This window comes from Nycticebus coucang, chromosome 18 (assembly GCF_027406575.1).
Source record: "Nycticebus coucang isolate mNycCou1 chromosome 18, mNycCou1.pri, whole genome shotgun sequence".
In the NCBI taxonomy this organism is placed as follows: domain Eukaryota; kingdom Metazoa; phylum Chordata; class Mammalia; order Primates; family Lorisidae; genus Nycticebus; species Nycticebus coucang.
The window spans coordinates 78397725-78410574 of NC_069797.1; the positions used below are offsets into that span (position 1 = coordinate 78397725).

Sequence of the window (12850 nt, forward strand, 5' to 3'; positions counted from 1 at the left end):
TGTGGTCAAGGACCCCTACCAGAAGTTGCTCGGCCGCCTCCCTGCCCGCCCTCAGCACTGTCGCGGTCCGTCTTCCATGAGGCTCATTTGTCTCGTTTGGATTCTGTTTTAGAGCTCCTGCATCCTTGTTTATGTTTCACTTTATTCCTTGAGTATGTAAAATATTAACGTGCTTGTCAAGTCAGCATTTGACAAGGGGTAGTGCCCGCCACCTGAAAGCTGCACTCAGAGTGCGCCAGCTCCCCACCCTCTGGCTGGTGGTTTTCAGGTCTGTGTCTTCTTCCTTCTTCTTTAATAAGGAGACACATGTGTGTTTCTTGTTTCCTGGTCTTGCTTACATGGAAGACAGCACACCACACAGGTTCCTTTGCACTTTGTTCCTCTTCCTGTGTATGGCGTAGCGTCTCTGGACATCCCGGTCCGGTTGGGGACCTTTCTCCTGACCTAGAGCTGGGCAGCTGCAGTTTGTGGGCCTGCTCAGCTCAGTTAGTCGCGTTGGTCGGGTCAGGGGCTGTTGTGCAGATGTGTTTTTTGTTTTTGAGGGGGTATCCTCAAGGTGTGTTTGTAGTATCACGAGGTCAAAAAATGCACTTGGAAGCTCAGTGCCCGTAGCAAAGTGGGTAGGGTGCCGGCCACATGCACTGAGGCTGGCGGCTTTGAACTTGGCCTGGGCCAGCTACAAAAAAGCAATGACAACTGCAACTGGGCGTTGTGGTGGGCGCCCCTGGTCCCAGCTACTTGGGAGGCTGAGGCAGGAGAATAGCTTGGGCCCAGGGGTTGAAGGTTGCTGTGAGCTGTGATGCTATGATTTAAAAAAAAAAAATGCACATGTAGTTTTGATTTTTAGTTAAAATTTTTTTTTTTTTTTTGCTGTTGTCATGTTCCCTTCCCTACATCGGGACTGTGGCCCGTTACACACCCGCTGGGCAGCACCTGAGGGCACCTTGTGCCAGGGCCGCTTTCAGGTGTGTGCCTGTGTGTGCGGTCTGTTAGGTGAGACCTGCCCCTTGTTGTGGCTTTCATTTGTGTTATTTTCATTGTAAGTGAAGTTGAATATCCTGCAGACTTTTAGTTTCATGGTTGCAGCTACTGTTCCCATCACCCGTGTTTGTGCAGCCCCTTCCCGGCATGCTAGCAGTGTCACCCTGGCAGCAAGTCAGGGACCACCAAGGTCCACTTTCTCCTGGGATGGCCTGGGGTCCCCTCACATGTGCTGTCAGGTCTCCTTCAGAGTTCTCATCTCGTCAGGGCCCCTTGTCCACCCAGAGGGCCTGCGTTCTGTGAGCCCCTCTACCTGGGCTGCACATGTCTCCGTGTGGGCCTCGTGGTCTGTGTGACTCTTACTTCAGTGGGGGTAGGCATGATCTCTGTCCCCAACGCCCGCCCCAAGCCAGTGCACGTGGTGGCCTGGCTGGCATGTGTGAGGCAGATGTTGAGCTTTTGTGTGCGTGTGAGCTGTGAGGGACCAGTGACCTGTCACACTCATGCGCCTGTTGTCACTGCTTCCCTAGAAGGGAGTGAAAAGGGCCAGCGGGTGTGGTATTGTTATTCCTGACTATCCAGTAGCAGCCCTTCTTCCCTGCAGCATTTAAACTTTAAAACACAAAGGCAGGCGATGTCAGCAGCAAATTGTGGGGAAGCTCAGAAGTGAGACCTGTGCACCTTCAGCTCATGCTGTACATCCACAGCAGCAGCCTTCATCTCAAGTAGTGTGGCCACCTTAGTGTCGTGGGGCTTCTGGATGCCTCACCTGGCTGAGTGCTGCTAGCTCTAGACTCAGTGCGTGCACCTCAACCTGCAGCCCAGAGCATGGGAGGAGAGCAGAGGACCCCGTTGGGCAGGCGGGATGCTTTATCCTTAAGTAGTCAAGCACCTGCCAAGTCACGGCTGTCACTCCCTTGTGGAGCTTCCTCTGCCTGGACGGTGCTTTCTACACGTAAAGCACCTCATTGATCTCACACACCCTGTGAGCTGGACACTGGCCTTTCTGCTTCCCCCTCAGTTTTACTGTCAAGGAAAGGGGGGGTGTCCAGAGTAGTCAAACAGTTTGCCAAGAGCACAAAGCTGGGGTAAGCTGGGGCTTTGTCTCCAGAGTTCATGCTCTAACGATTATATCTTACTTTTCTGTCTGGGCTGCCAGTTAAAGGGTTTGTCATGACATCTGAAGGTAAATAGTTGCAGTACTGGTTATTGAAATTGTTTTGTGCCATTGGTTCTGGGCGAGCTTCTTTGTGTCTGTAACTTTCCCCTCATGGTGATGAGACAGCTGCTATAGCGCCCAGCATCCTGTCCTCACAGCTGCTCCATGGAGGGACGACCACAGCCATTCTCTTCTTATGAGGAAAACACTGTTCCAGAAGTCTCTCAGCTGGCTTCCCTAGGGTCTCACTGGTCAGGCTCGATGCCAGGGACGCTGAGCCCAGCCACGTTATATGATGTCACTAGGAGTCATCTGGGGCCAGAGACCATTGCTGAGAAGGAAACGAAACTCGGAGCCGCGTGTGCCTTCGTTAGGCCAAGGGGCAGCCTTTCTTTACCTCTTTCTTCCGCCATTCATTCTTTTTTTCTCTTCCTTTATTACAGCCTCCAAAATCCCAGTGCACACACATTATCACATCTTGAGATTTGGCTTTTCAGGAGCAATGCCAGCACAATAGGTGCTATTTTAGGGACTCCCTTTGTCATTCTGTACACCCAGCAGAAGGGCCATAATCCCCCAGTGCTGAGATGCTCTGCCTGCCACTCCTGCCTCTCAGACCATGGGGCCATTATCTCAGGCATTCTAGTTGTGAAACAAAACCTCAACGTGGTGTGGTGACATTTAATTTAGTGTTTCTCATTTCAAAGCCCTTAAAAATATTAATGAATTCCCATAAAGCCCCAGGAGGCATATTATTATTAACATCAGTGCTGCCTTTCATGCTAGTCCATTAGTGTGTCCTCTCTGTGCAACAAATAAGGGAATGAGACCAAATCATTTTTTCTAACCCCATAGGATAAGACCTTGATGGAGCAAGGTCAGAAATAATGAGTCCCTAATTTTATCGATGCTTCTGAGTGATCTCAACCTTGTGGCCTTTTATATGACTCGGAAGAACAACACTCCTGTTTAGGAGTGATCTCAGGGGACGATGAATGATTTTCAGTGGAGCTGCAACTTCACCAGTCCTTGTCGATAGCTGTGTAGCGGGGAATAGAACTGGGAAAAGCTATGTTCTGGCGGGGAGGTAACAAGTGGGTGCATTCGGGAGCAGCAAGCACTTGACATTTCACTAGAAAACCTCCCAGCAATTTGTGAACCCTCCAGCAACCCCAGGTGCTGTGGATCAATGGCCTGGCACTGCAGTGGGGCAGGTGCACAGATGGCATGGTGGCTTGTTCTCATCTGGACGCCTGTCTTTGAGTGGCTGCTTCACCACATTACACGGGGATTTCTGTAGCATAAGCAGCAAGAAGGCAGCGGGAGGATGGGCACTCAGAATTAGGGGACCTGGATATCTGGGTTTAGATCCTTTTCCTTCCTTCTGATTGCCCTGAGTCTGGCAAGTTCTGTACATGGTCTTTTCTCTCTGATCCCTGCAGCTCAAATCTTCCTGGCTCTGAGAGGTGCATCCTATGTTCAGTAAAGGGAGGTGGTTTTAATGTGTGTGGAAAGAGGCAGGCTCTGGAGGGGGCGTGGAAGGCCAGCATCAGAGGGCTGTCCTAGTGAGTGTGAACGCAGGTGGCCACCCACCCCAGCTGAGCCTCACTTATGTGACTCAGGAAGACTCCAGGAGGTCATGCTTGTGAATGCTGTCCAGAAATTTTCACAGGCTGTGCACATCAGTTGTTACTGTTTTTTCCTAAGTGGCAATAGAGGTGCACTCGGAACAGACTAGAGTGGTTAACTGCTGTACTTACTGGCATTGTGTTAGCAGGAGGTTTTAGGAAATTTCTTGGTAAGGGATTATCTGCTGTTTTCTTCTTATGGTTGGATAAAACTGCCGGTGAGTTGAAAGCTATTGCAGATAAATGGGTTTGAGAGAGGGGCAGGCTCTGATCCAAGCTGCCTCCTGCCCCTACCACTCCCAGCACAGACTCCGAGTTCTCTGGAAGCTCCCCACACTCTGCTGCTCCTGGTCATCACTGTGATGGAGAAGGGAGGCAGCCCCTTACCCCGCTCCTCCAGACTCTTGCAGACTTCACATGCCCCCACGTGCCCAGGAAGGAGGCCCTCTTTCCAGCATCTCTTCCTAATGTTTTTTTTTTTTTTTTTTTATAAGTTTTGGTTGGGAAACAGTCTTCCTGGAGTTGTTCATACAAACAGCTGGCAGCTGGGGCAGGCCTTTCTCCTGAGACCTGACCGTCCCTGGGGTGCCCCTTGGGCTGTCAGCTCATGGAGAGACTTGGAAACTGCAGGATGAGCTGGGTTCCTCTCCATTGCAACTTCCCTGCTGTTGCTCTTGGTGGCAAATAAGAGCACCTTCAGTTCTTTTGGGCTACAGGGAAAGTAATTAATAAATTCAGAACTCTTTTTAGCACCTGTTAAAATTTTCAAGTCCTGCCTCTCCCTCTGCTATGCCCTGCTCCAGCTGCTTGAGGGCATTCCTGGAAGCTGGAAGAGAGCCTGCCTGTACATCCCGGCCTCCTTTCCCAGCACCCCGGGTCTGGGGCTGTGGCCTTGGTGCTGAGTTCCCTGACAACTTCTGCTGACTCTGCTTGGCCATAGCTCATTTAAAAGCACTTATATTAAAAATTCATAGGTATTTATGTTAATTTACATAAAGACCCAGATCAAAATATCTACCAGAATGGGATATGGTTTGCTGCTTAGATTGGCCAGTAAAGCACCTCTGATTAAAAAAAAACAACCTAAATTCTGGGTAGGCCAAGGTGTTTTGGCAGTGAGCAATTTACCTGGCCCTCTGCCGTGCTAGAGGCTTGGTTGGGCTCTGGGGGTGCAGGGCTCTGTAGACAGCCCCACCCCACACTTCTTGGGCCCTCTGTCCCACCCATTTGAAGTTAGAGTGTCTAGCTACCTCTGCTTGAAACTCATTTTCCAGTTTGGAACGTGGTTTCGTGTGTGGCTGAGGCTTCGGGCGCATACAACCCATGCAGCCTGAGCCATATGCCTACTGAATCCAGCATTTTCTTCTTTGCCTTCAGACTGTGTTTCGTTCATCACCTACTCTCCTCTGGCTTTATGAGATTCACTGGAGTTCAGGTGTTTAGAACATGAAGACTTAGTATCCTGGTTCTTTCTTGCCCAGAGTGCAGATAAACAGTTTATCAGTGATGAATCACAAATGTTTCTGTCATTTCCTCCTCCTCCTCCTCCATGCTGGGGTAACAGGTCTGAGCCACTGTGCCCAGCCTCTATCATTTTCTTGACTCTTTCTTTTGTAGGCAGTTTCAGATAACAAAGCAGGGGGGTGGTATGGGGGGGAGCTGTGCGTCACCACTGCCCTGATGCCGCAGCTCGCACACGAGCCCCTTAGTCTTGGACTGACAGGTACGTAATCCCTCTTCACTGTCAGGCGGGGCTCCGTCAGTTTTGATTTGTTTCTTCACTAATTTTTGTGATCAGTATCACTAAAACTCTAATTGTCACTCAGCAACTAGTTGCTAATAGCTGTGAGTCTATGGAAGGGCTATAAAAATTGTGCCTTGTGCTGAAAGGTACATACCCTGTAAGCTGTGTCTGCCCACACAAAATTGACAGTCTAAACAGAGTTAAGACCGTTACACATGAATATATCATGAGAGTTAATTCAGAGGGAGGGAAGATTATTTCCTACTGAAGGGGTTCGGGAAGCAGTTTTGCAGAAGAGCTGGGTTTGGAACAGTCTCTTGCAGAATGTGTGGATTTAACAAGCCAGGGTCTCCCATGGGCCAGTAGTGCCCACTTGCTTGGAGCAATGACACAGGGACCCAGGCTCCCTGAGAGCAGCCCTGTTCTGGTGGAGAACCCTGTGTGTGTTGAATTAATGCACATTACCTCATTAATGGAAATGAACTTAAAAATGTTGCCTTGTGTGTTAGCTTTTTCTGCAGTCTCTTCTATGGCACTGTTTTTTCTAGAAGGGAATTCTGGTCATGAGGGAGGAAATACTGGGGTGGGGGGCCACTTTTCTGGGCCTTAGCCTTATCCCTTTAGAACAGGGCTCCAGAATTGTCCTGCAAGAGAAGAGGGTTGCTACTGCTGGGTTAGTTTATGGCTCTCTAATGGGCTTTGCTTACTGGTGCAAAAGATTTAGGGGAGCTGGAAAAACTAGAGTATTCGCCCCATAGCTGCCTACCTCCTACACCCACCACCTCCTGAAGCTGACCCTGTTTTCACAGGCTGGACATACACCACATGTGCGTGTCAGCACAGTAGCCCCCGTTCCTTATGGTGCCCATCTCCATGTGTTAACCAGTTTGTTACAGTCCCGTGGGTGGTCATCTTACAGAGGTTCTACTGTATGTTTGAATGTCATCGTCCTGAAGCTCCTATTTGTACATTGACTACTGTTTGATGACTTCTGAAGTAAAGGTGTAGAATATCAGCAGGGATTTTATGTTATTATAAATTGTAGTTTTAATATGTATAACTAGATGAAACCAAATATTATGCACTGTGTACAGAGGAGCTAGCATAGCAGGTGCGGGGGCTCATTTTCCTCATATCTGAGTCTTCCCTGGAGAGGCGGGAGCCCTGTCTGCCGCGGCATCCATGTCACCCCCAGGGTCCTGCTGTTCTCCCCATCAGGTGGCCTGCAGATGCCTACTGCGTGCTGTCCAGGTGTGCTCTTGCCTCTGTCCATGGCCTGACCCTCGCAGTACCCTTTAGGTGATGTCATGATACTGGCTTCATTTTATATTTTCAAAATAAAGTTTAATAAGCTTATCAAAGTACATATTACTTTTATTTATTTATTTATTTTTGGCCAGGATGGGGTTTGAACCCACCACTTCTGGCATATGGGGCCAGTCGGCGCCCTACTCTCTGAGCCATAGGCACCGCCCTATATTACTTTTAAACAGAAGATAATCCCCACCTAGAGGCAACGCCTCTTATCTGCTCTTTGTAATAGATGCACTGTGTTTTAAGTGACCCATTGGTGTTGTGCTCCATCCATCTGTCAATCTGGGTGATTTCGTTGACTTCTGGTGTGGCTTCAGTGCTTTCACGCCCTCGACTTATCTCCATAGGCTGGGATGGTTATACACTCTCTCCTTTTGTATTGAGAGTTCACCTTTAAATGTTCTTTACAGCAAAACAAAGAGAACAAGGATGAGGCCAAGACTTCTGATGAGCCGCATGTGTCTGCCACCCTCCTGGGGACGCACAACACACCACCAGGCTTGTCTCCCCACTGGCCTGCTCTCTCTGCTCAGACTCTCTTGGCGCTAGCACAGTTTTTAATGAGATAAAATCATGACATGACTGTAACCAGGCTTGGTGAGGAAACCGTGTGTGGATGTGCTTCTGGCCCTTGTGTAGGCTGCTCACTCTCCGGTCAAGGTGTCCCCGGCCTCCCCGTCTTCACTGCCAGCCCTCAAGGAGGTTGGGGCAGTGAGGGAGGTTGCCCGTGGGTTTCCTCCTGCAGTGTTTTCAGGCTTTTCTTGCATGCTGGTTTTTGTACGAAAACTTCAGCAACGATGTGTTTAATGGGGATTTTTTACTCGGGGTGCACTGAGTTTGAGTGTTAACTTGGGGAGAACTGACATCTTGAGGATGTTCACACATCCCACCCAGCAGGGGCATCTGCCCCTTTGTTTAAAGCAGCATGTGTATTTTACAGGAGAGATTTGGAAAGATTCCATGTCTAAGGTGTTTTTTTTTTGCCATTTTTGGCCGGGGCTGGGTTTGAACAGGTGCCGCCCACGTGTCTAAATTTTGTACATTTCATGTTACACTTATCCTATACACTTAATCTCTTTGTTGTCTGCTAAGTGGAGTTTCTTTGTTGTGATGCCCTCCATAGTTTGTATGAATGCCACCGATTTTCCTGTGCTAATTTTAGCTTATGCTCCACCGCAGTCTTCACAGCCCTCAGCAGGGGTCCAGGCAAGAGGAGGTGGGTGTGGCTCTCCACAAGGACAGCGTGAGGGGGCAGGAGCCAGCTGCCCTGCCTTCTCCTTGGCCCCTCTGCCGCTGCTGCCTCAACACTGCAGCTTCCTTCTGTTTCCGATGCTGTGTTCAGAGTGATTCCACTCTTCTGAGGAACGTTGGATAGCACAGTGGTGGCTGGTTTTGACAGGCTTTACTTACATATCTCAAAGCAGTTCATAGAAGTTCTCAATACATGTTTGATGAGTGGCTGAGTCAGTTTTCACCACCACCCTATGACATGGTCATTATCCAGTCTTATGGATGGAGAAACTCCAGGCCCACACAGCTATTAGATGCAAACCTAGAGTAAAGTGGGACACGTTCTAGCTGCTCCCTCGGGTCCCTAACCAATGTCTTCATTTTCTCCCCTGCAATAGGCCCGGTACAAGCAGAGCCTCGACCCCACCGTGGACGAGGTCAAGAAGCTGTGCACGTCCCTACGCCGTAATGCCAAGGAGGAGCGGGTCCTCTTCCACTACAATGGCCACGGCGTGCCCCGGCCCACAGCCAACGGAGAAGTCTGGGTCTTCAACAAGGTGTGTCCCACAGTCCCTTCCGTGGGAGGTCTGGGTCTTCAAGAAGGGGCCCTCATTGTCCCTTCTGTTCCTGCCGGCCACCCTGTTGTGGCAGGTGGCCGCAGGCACTGGACTGCTGAGCTGCTGGCATTGGTTCTGTGTTGTTGACCCAAGTGCAGTTGGTGACAGGGATCCGGGCTGGGATCTGGTGGGAAGTTTTGAATTACTTCAGTGAGAAAAGTTGAATAATAATCAGACAAAGGAGTTGTCTGTGTTGTGAAACTTGTTACTGAAATGACTGTCTGGAAATACAGCGTGTGTGCTTTATCCTTCCTGCTGTGAGAGTAGCCCTTCTCTGAGGAAGGACCTGCGAGTGTCTGCCTGCTCATATGAACAACCCAGGGTTTCTCAGCTTTATCAATCCTCCCTGAAGAGTCAGTGCTGGTCTTAGAACACGAGCCTTGTGTGTTCTGAGGGACCAGTTCCAGGCCATCTTCAGGCAGGTTCCTGACTGGAGTCAGAATTGCCAGCCCCTCACAGTGCTTGGGCCAAAGACCAGATGAAAGAGGGGGTGGCTGAGGGCCAGCCGTGGTTCATCCCCATCCCCAGTCCCAGTTGCCAGCACAGGGACGTGGGTCCCGCCAGAGCAGCGGCTGCATGTCTCTGTCCCCACATGCTGCAAGGCAGTTGTTGGGGTTGAGTGGTGGTTTGGGATCCAGGGATGCGAGTCCAGGCTTCAGCTGTGGTCCAGCATTAGGACCGTGGACAAGCGGGCATTTTCCTATGCCCCAGTTCCTTGCTGCGGGAGCTGCCTCTTGGTGTCACAGTGAGGATTACGTGTGTGAGAGGGATGGCACTCAAACCTGACCCACCACTCTCTCTCCCACATAGTGTGCTCTAGTCAGCGTCCCCGTCCTGTCTTCTCAGCCTGTGTTTGGCAAAGGTGGTGATGTGTGTGGGTGAGCTCTTGGAGGCCTGGAGGAGATCTTCCAGACCTCCACAGGAGTGACTGCCTGCAGCGGGGCTCCTCCCTGGGCCAAGGCCATTCCTTCCGAGTGTGTCTAGATATCAACCCGGTTTTAATTGTTGTTATCAAATACGGAGTAGGCTCAAAACTGCAGTTACGACAGAAGCAGAATGTATAGAAGTGATATAACAACCTAGCAGGGGTCTGTCCCTGTCCCTCCCTTCTCTCCCCGTGCTGGCCCAAGTGAGTTTGAGTTCCTCACCACCGCCGCCTGTCCTCTGTCAGGTCCCGATATTCGATTGTTCTGCAAGTTTCTGTTGACGTCATCTAGCCGAGGCTGCGCATCTTCCCTGGCTCACCCAGCACCGCGTCCTGCTCACCCGGCTCTTGCTGCTTTCTGTGCACATGGGCGTTGTGCTGGTTCCCATCTGGTCCTGCTCTAAGCTGCCCTCCCCCCTGACCACTGCGGGTGCCCTCGGAGTGTCTTTTCCGATAGCTGGGGCCCTATGGCCACTGCATCTGCAGGCACCCTGTCTCCTGTACACGTCTCGCTGGTAACAGTGGGGGGGTTACCTGGCTCTTGCTGGTTTGAGGGAATTCTTTATATTCTAACAGTAATTCTTTATCATTTTTGAGTTCTCTTTTCTCTGAATTTATGACTAGTTTTTTGTTTTTGTTTTTTCTTTATTTTCTTTATGGAGTCCCTCAATGGATAGGACTTTATGTGTGGCTTGCTTTTTGTTTTATTTCATTTTGGTTTTTTAATCTACCTAGGATAGTGCTTTGTGCTGTAGACTTTCCTTACACCCAGGCCCCGAACATTCTCTGCCATATGTTTTCCCATAAGTTCTTTGTCCATTACATTGAGGTCACTGATTTACCCGGAACAGATTTTCACATGTAGTGTTAGGCAGAGGTCAGACTTATTATTTTATTTTATGTTATGTTATTTTTTGTACAAATGGGGTCTCCCTGTATTGCCCAGGTTCCTCTCGAATTCCTGGTCTCAAACGATCCTCCTGGCTTGTCCTCCCAAAGTGCTGGGATTACAGGCATGAGCCCCCAGGCCTGGTCCAAATTCATTTCTTTACAGTTGGATACTATTGTGTTCCCACTTAATGCCAGCTCTCAGCTAAAGTAAGTCTCCATGCTGTATGGGCTTCTGAGTTTGCTCTCACACTTCATGGGCCCACCTCGGTGCTAGTCCCGGGCTCTCAGGAGTCAGGTTCTCAGCACTTCCTGGATCTGAGGAGGAAGGTGCATTTGCCACCTCATCCTTCAGTGGCATCTTGGTCCTTTGGTCTTTTGTGAAAATGCTGAGTCAAGATGCCCAGTCCCAGGAGGACACCTCTGGGAATTGCATTACATTGATAGACTGACGAGAGAGAGAGGAAACATCTCTGCGACACTCTAGTTTTCTAAACTGTGATCTTTTTACATGTCAATACAATTTTATAATTTTCTTCAGAAGATTTTGCACTTGTTGGATTTATTCCCAAGTACTTTGTATTTTTGATACTATTATAATAATGTTTACTATACAAATTATGTGTCTCTCTTTTTTTTTTTTTTTTTTTTGGTTGAGACAGAGTCTCATTATGTCGCCCTCGGTAGAGTGCTATGGCCATCACAGCTCACAGCAACCTCTAACTTTTGGGCTTAAACGATTCTTTTTCCTCAGCCTCCCAAGTAGCTGGGACTACAGGCACCCACCACAACACCCGGCTATTTTTTGTTGCAGCTATCATTGTTGTTTAGCAGGCCCAGGCCGGGTTTGAACCTGCCACCCTTGGTGTATGTGGCTGGCACCATAACCCCTGTGCTATAGGCACCCAGCCTATGTCTCTAATTTTTGATTGGGGTATATGGAAAGGCAGTCAGTTGTGTGTGTGTATGTTGTATCTGCCAACCATTTAACTTTCTCACTGATTTCTAATAAATTCCCCCTCCATACTTGTGGGTTTTACTAACAGACTGTGATATCCTCTGCAACGTGACTGTTTCTCTCTCTCTCCAATCTGAGCCTAGTGCTACTTGCTGTTGCTGTGCTGGCCGATGCCTCCGTAGTGGGACACGCAGCCTGGGGACATCGTGTCCCCTTTAACTCTGGGGAGTGCATCCTGTATTTGAGGCTTTTTTGTAAGAACAAAAACAGAAAACAAGAGCCTTCATCAGATTAAGAAAGTTCTATTCCTGGCTTGGTTTTTTTCAAAAAGAATCATGAGTAGATTGATTTTTCTCTGTTGTTGTGTGTGTGTTTATTAAGATGATCATGTGTTTTTTTTCCCCCATAGTTGATACTACATTGAATGATATTATGTGACTTTCTGATAATTCCATACATCTTCCATTCTTGAGGTGAACTATTTGCCATTATGAACAATCTGTTTCTTATGTGGTTTAATTCAGTTTGCTGCTGTTTTGTTTAGTATCTTAGACTCGTGCCTATGAGCGAGATTGGCCTAAGATTTTCCTTTCTCTTACTACTGTCTGCCTCTGAACAATCACTGTTAACTGTGGCCATAGAAAGTAAGTTGGGAATGTTCCTTCTTAATATATATGGGAATACTTTTCATAAGGTTTGAAGTATTCCTTGTCTGAGTTTCTGGTGGAACTTACAGATAAAGCTGGGTGATGCTCTGCTTGTGGAAGATCTTGGGCTTCTAACCTGTCGATAGTTTCTCTCTTAGTTAAAGAGCTATTTGGGTTTTTCTGTCTCTTCTTGGGCAAGCTAGGCTAACACATTTTTGTAGGAATCTGTTTCAACTAAACTTTGAGATGCGTTGGCATGAGCAGCTGGCAGGCCCTCTGACTGACCTGCCGATGTCTGACTGTCTGTCAGTGGGCTCCCCTCTTCACTCCCAGCACTAGTTAGGCACCTTCGCCCTCCTCTCTGTTATTCCTGCACAGAGCTGTGGACACTTTACCCATCTTTTCAAAAACCCAACTCTTGCTTTTGTCCACCCTCCAGAGGGTGGAGAGAACAATAGAATGAGCACTTTTGCACTTTTACCCAGTTGGCCCTTGCCGGCCACATGTGCACCAATCTCTCCTCACTGACCCATTTGGAAAGACCATGACGCTGAGAGCACGGACGTTCTTCTACATAACCCTGAAAACATTAAGTTGCTTGACGTGAACATCAACCTATTATACTTAACATAGAGTTCATTTTCTTGTTTTCTTGTCTCCAAAATGTGCATTGATAAGCATCTGTTACCTGTTGATTCTGTTTTGGATCTAGGGTCATGCTGCATCAGCTTTTCAGGTTCCTTTTCCATGACATTAACT

The 12850-nt window shown here is 48.7% G+C and overlaps 1 protein-coding gene across 2 annotated transcripts in view; it reads left to right on the plus strand.

The window, feature by feature from the left end:
* Positions 1–12850, plus strand: part of RPTOR (regulatory associated protein of MTOR complex 1) — a 333344-nt gene that overhangs the window by 121797 nt on the left and 198697 nt on the right. For both annotated transcript variants that reach the window (XM_053568488.1, XM_053568489.1), the window contains exon 4: positions 8455–8613. In XM_053568488.1, coding sequence (XP_053424463.1) covers positions 8455–8613 — 159 coding nt within the window. The remainder of the gene's footprint in view (positions 1–8454; positions 8614–12850) is intronic.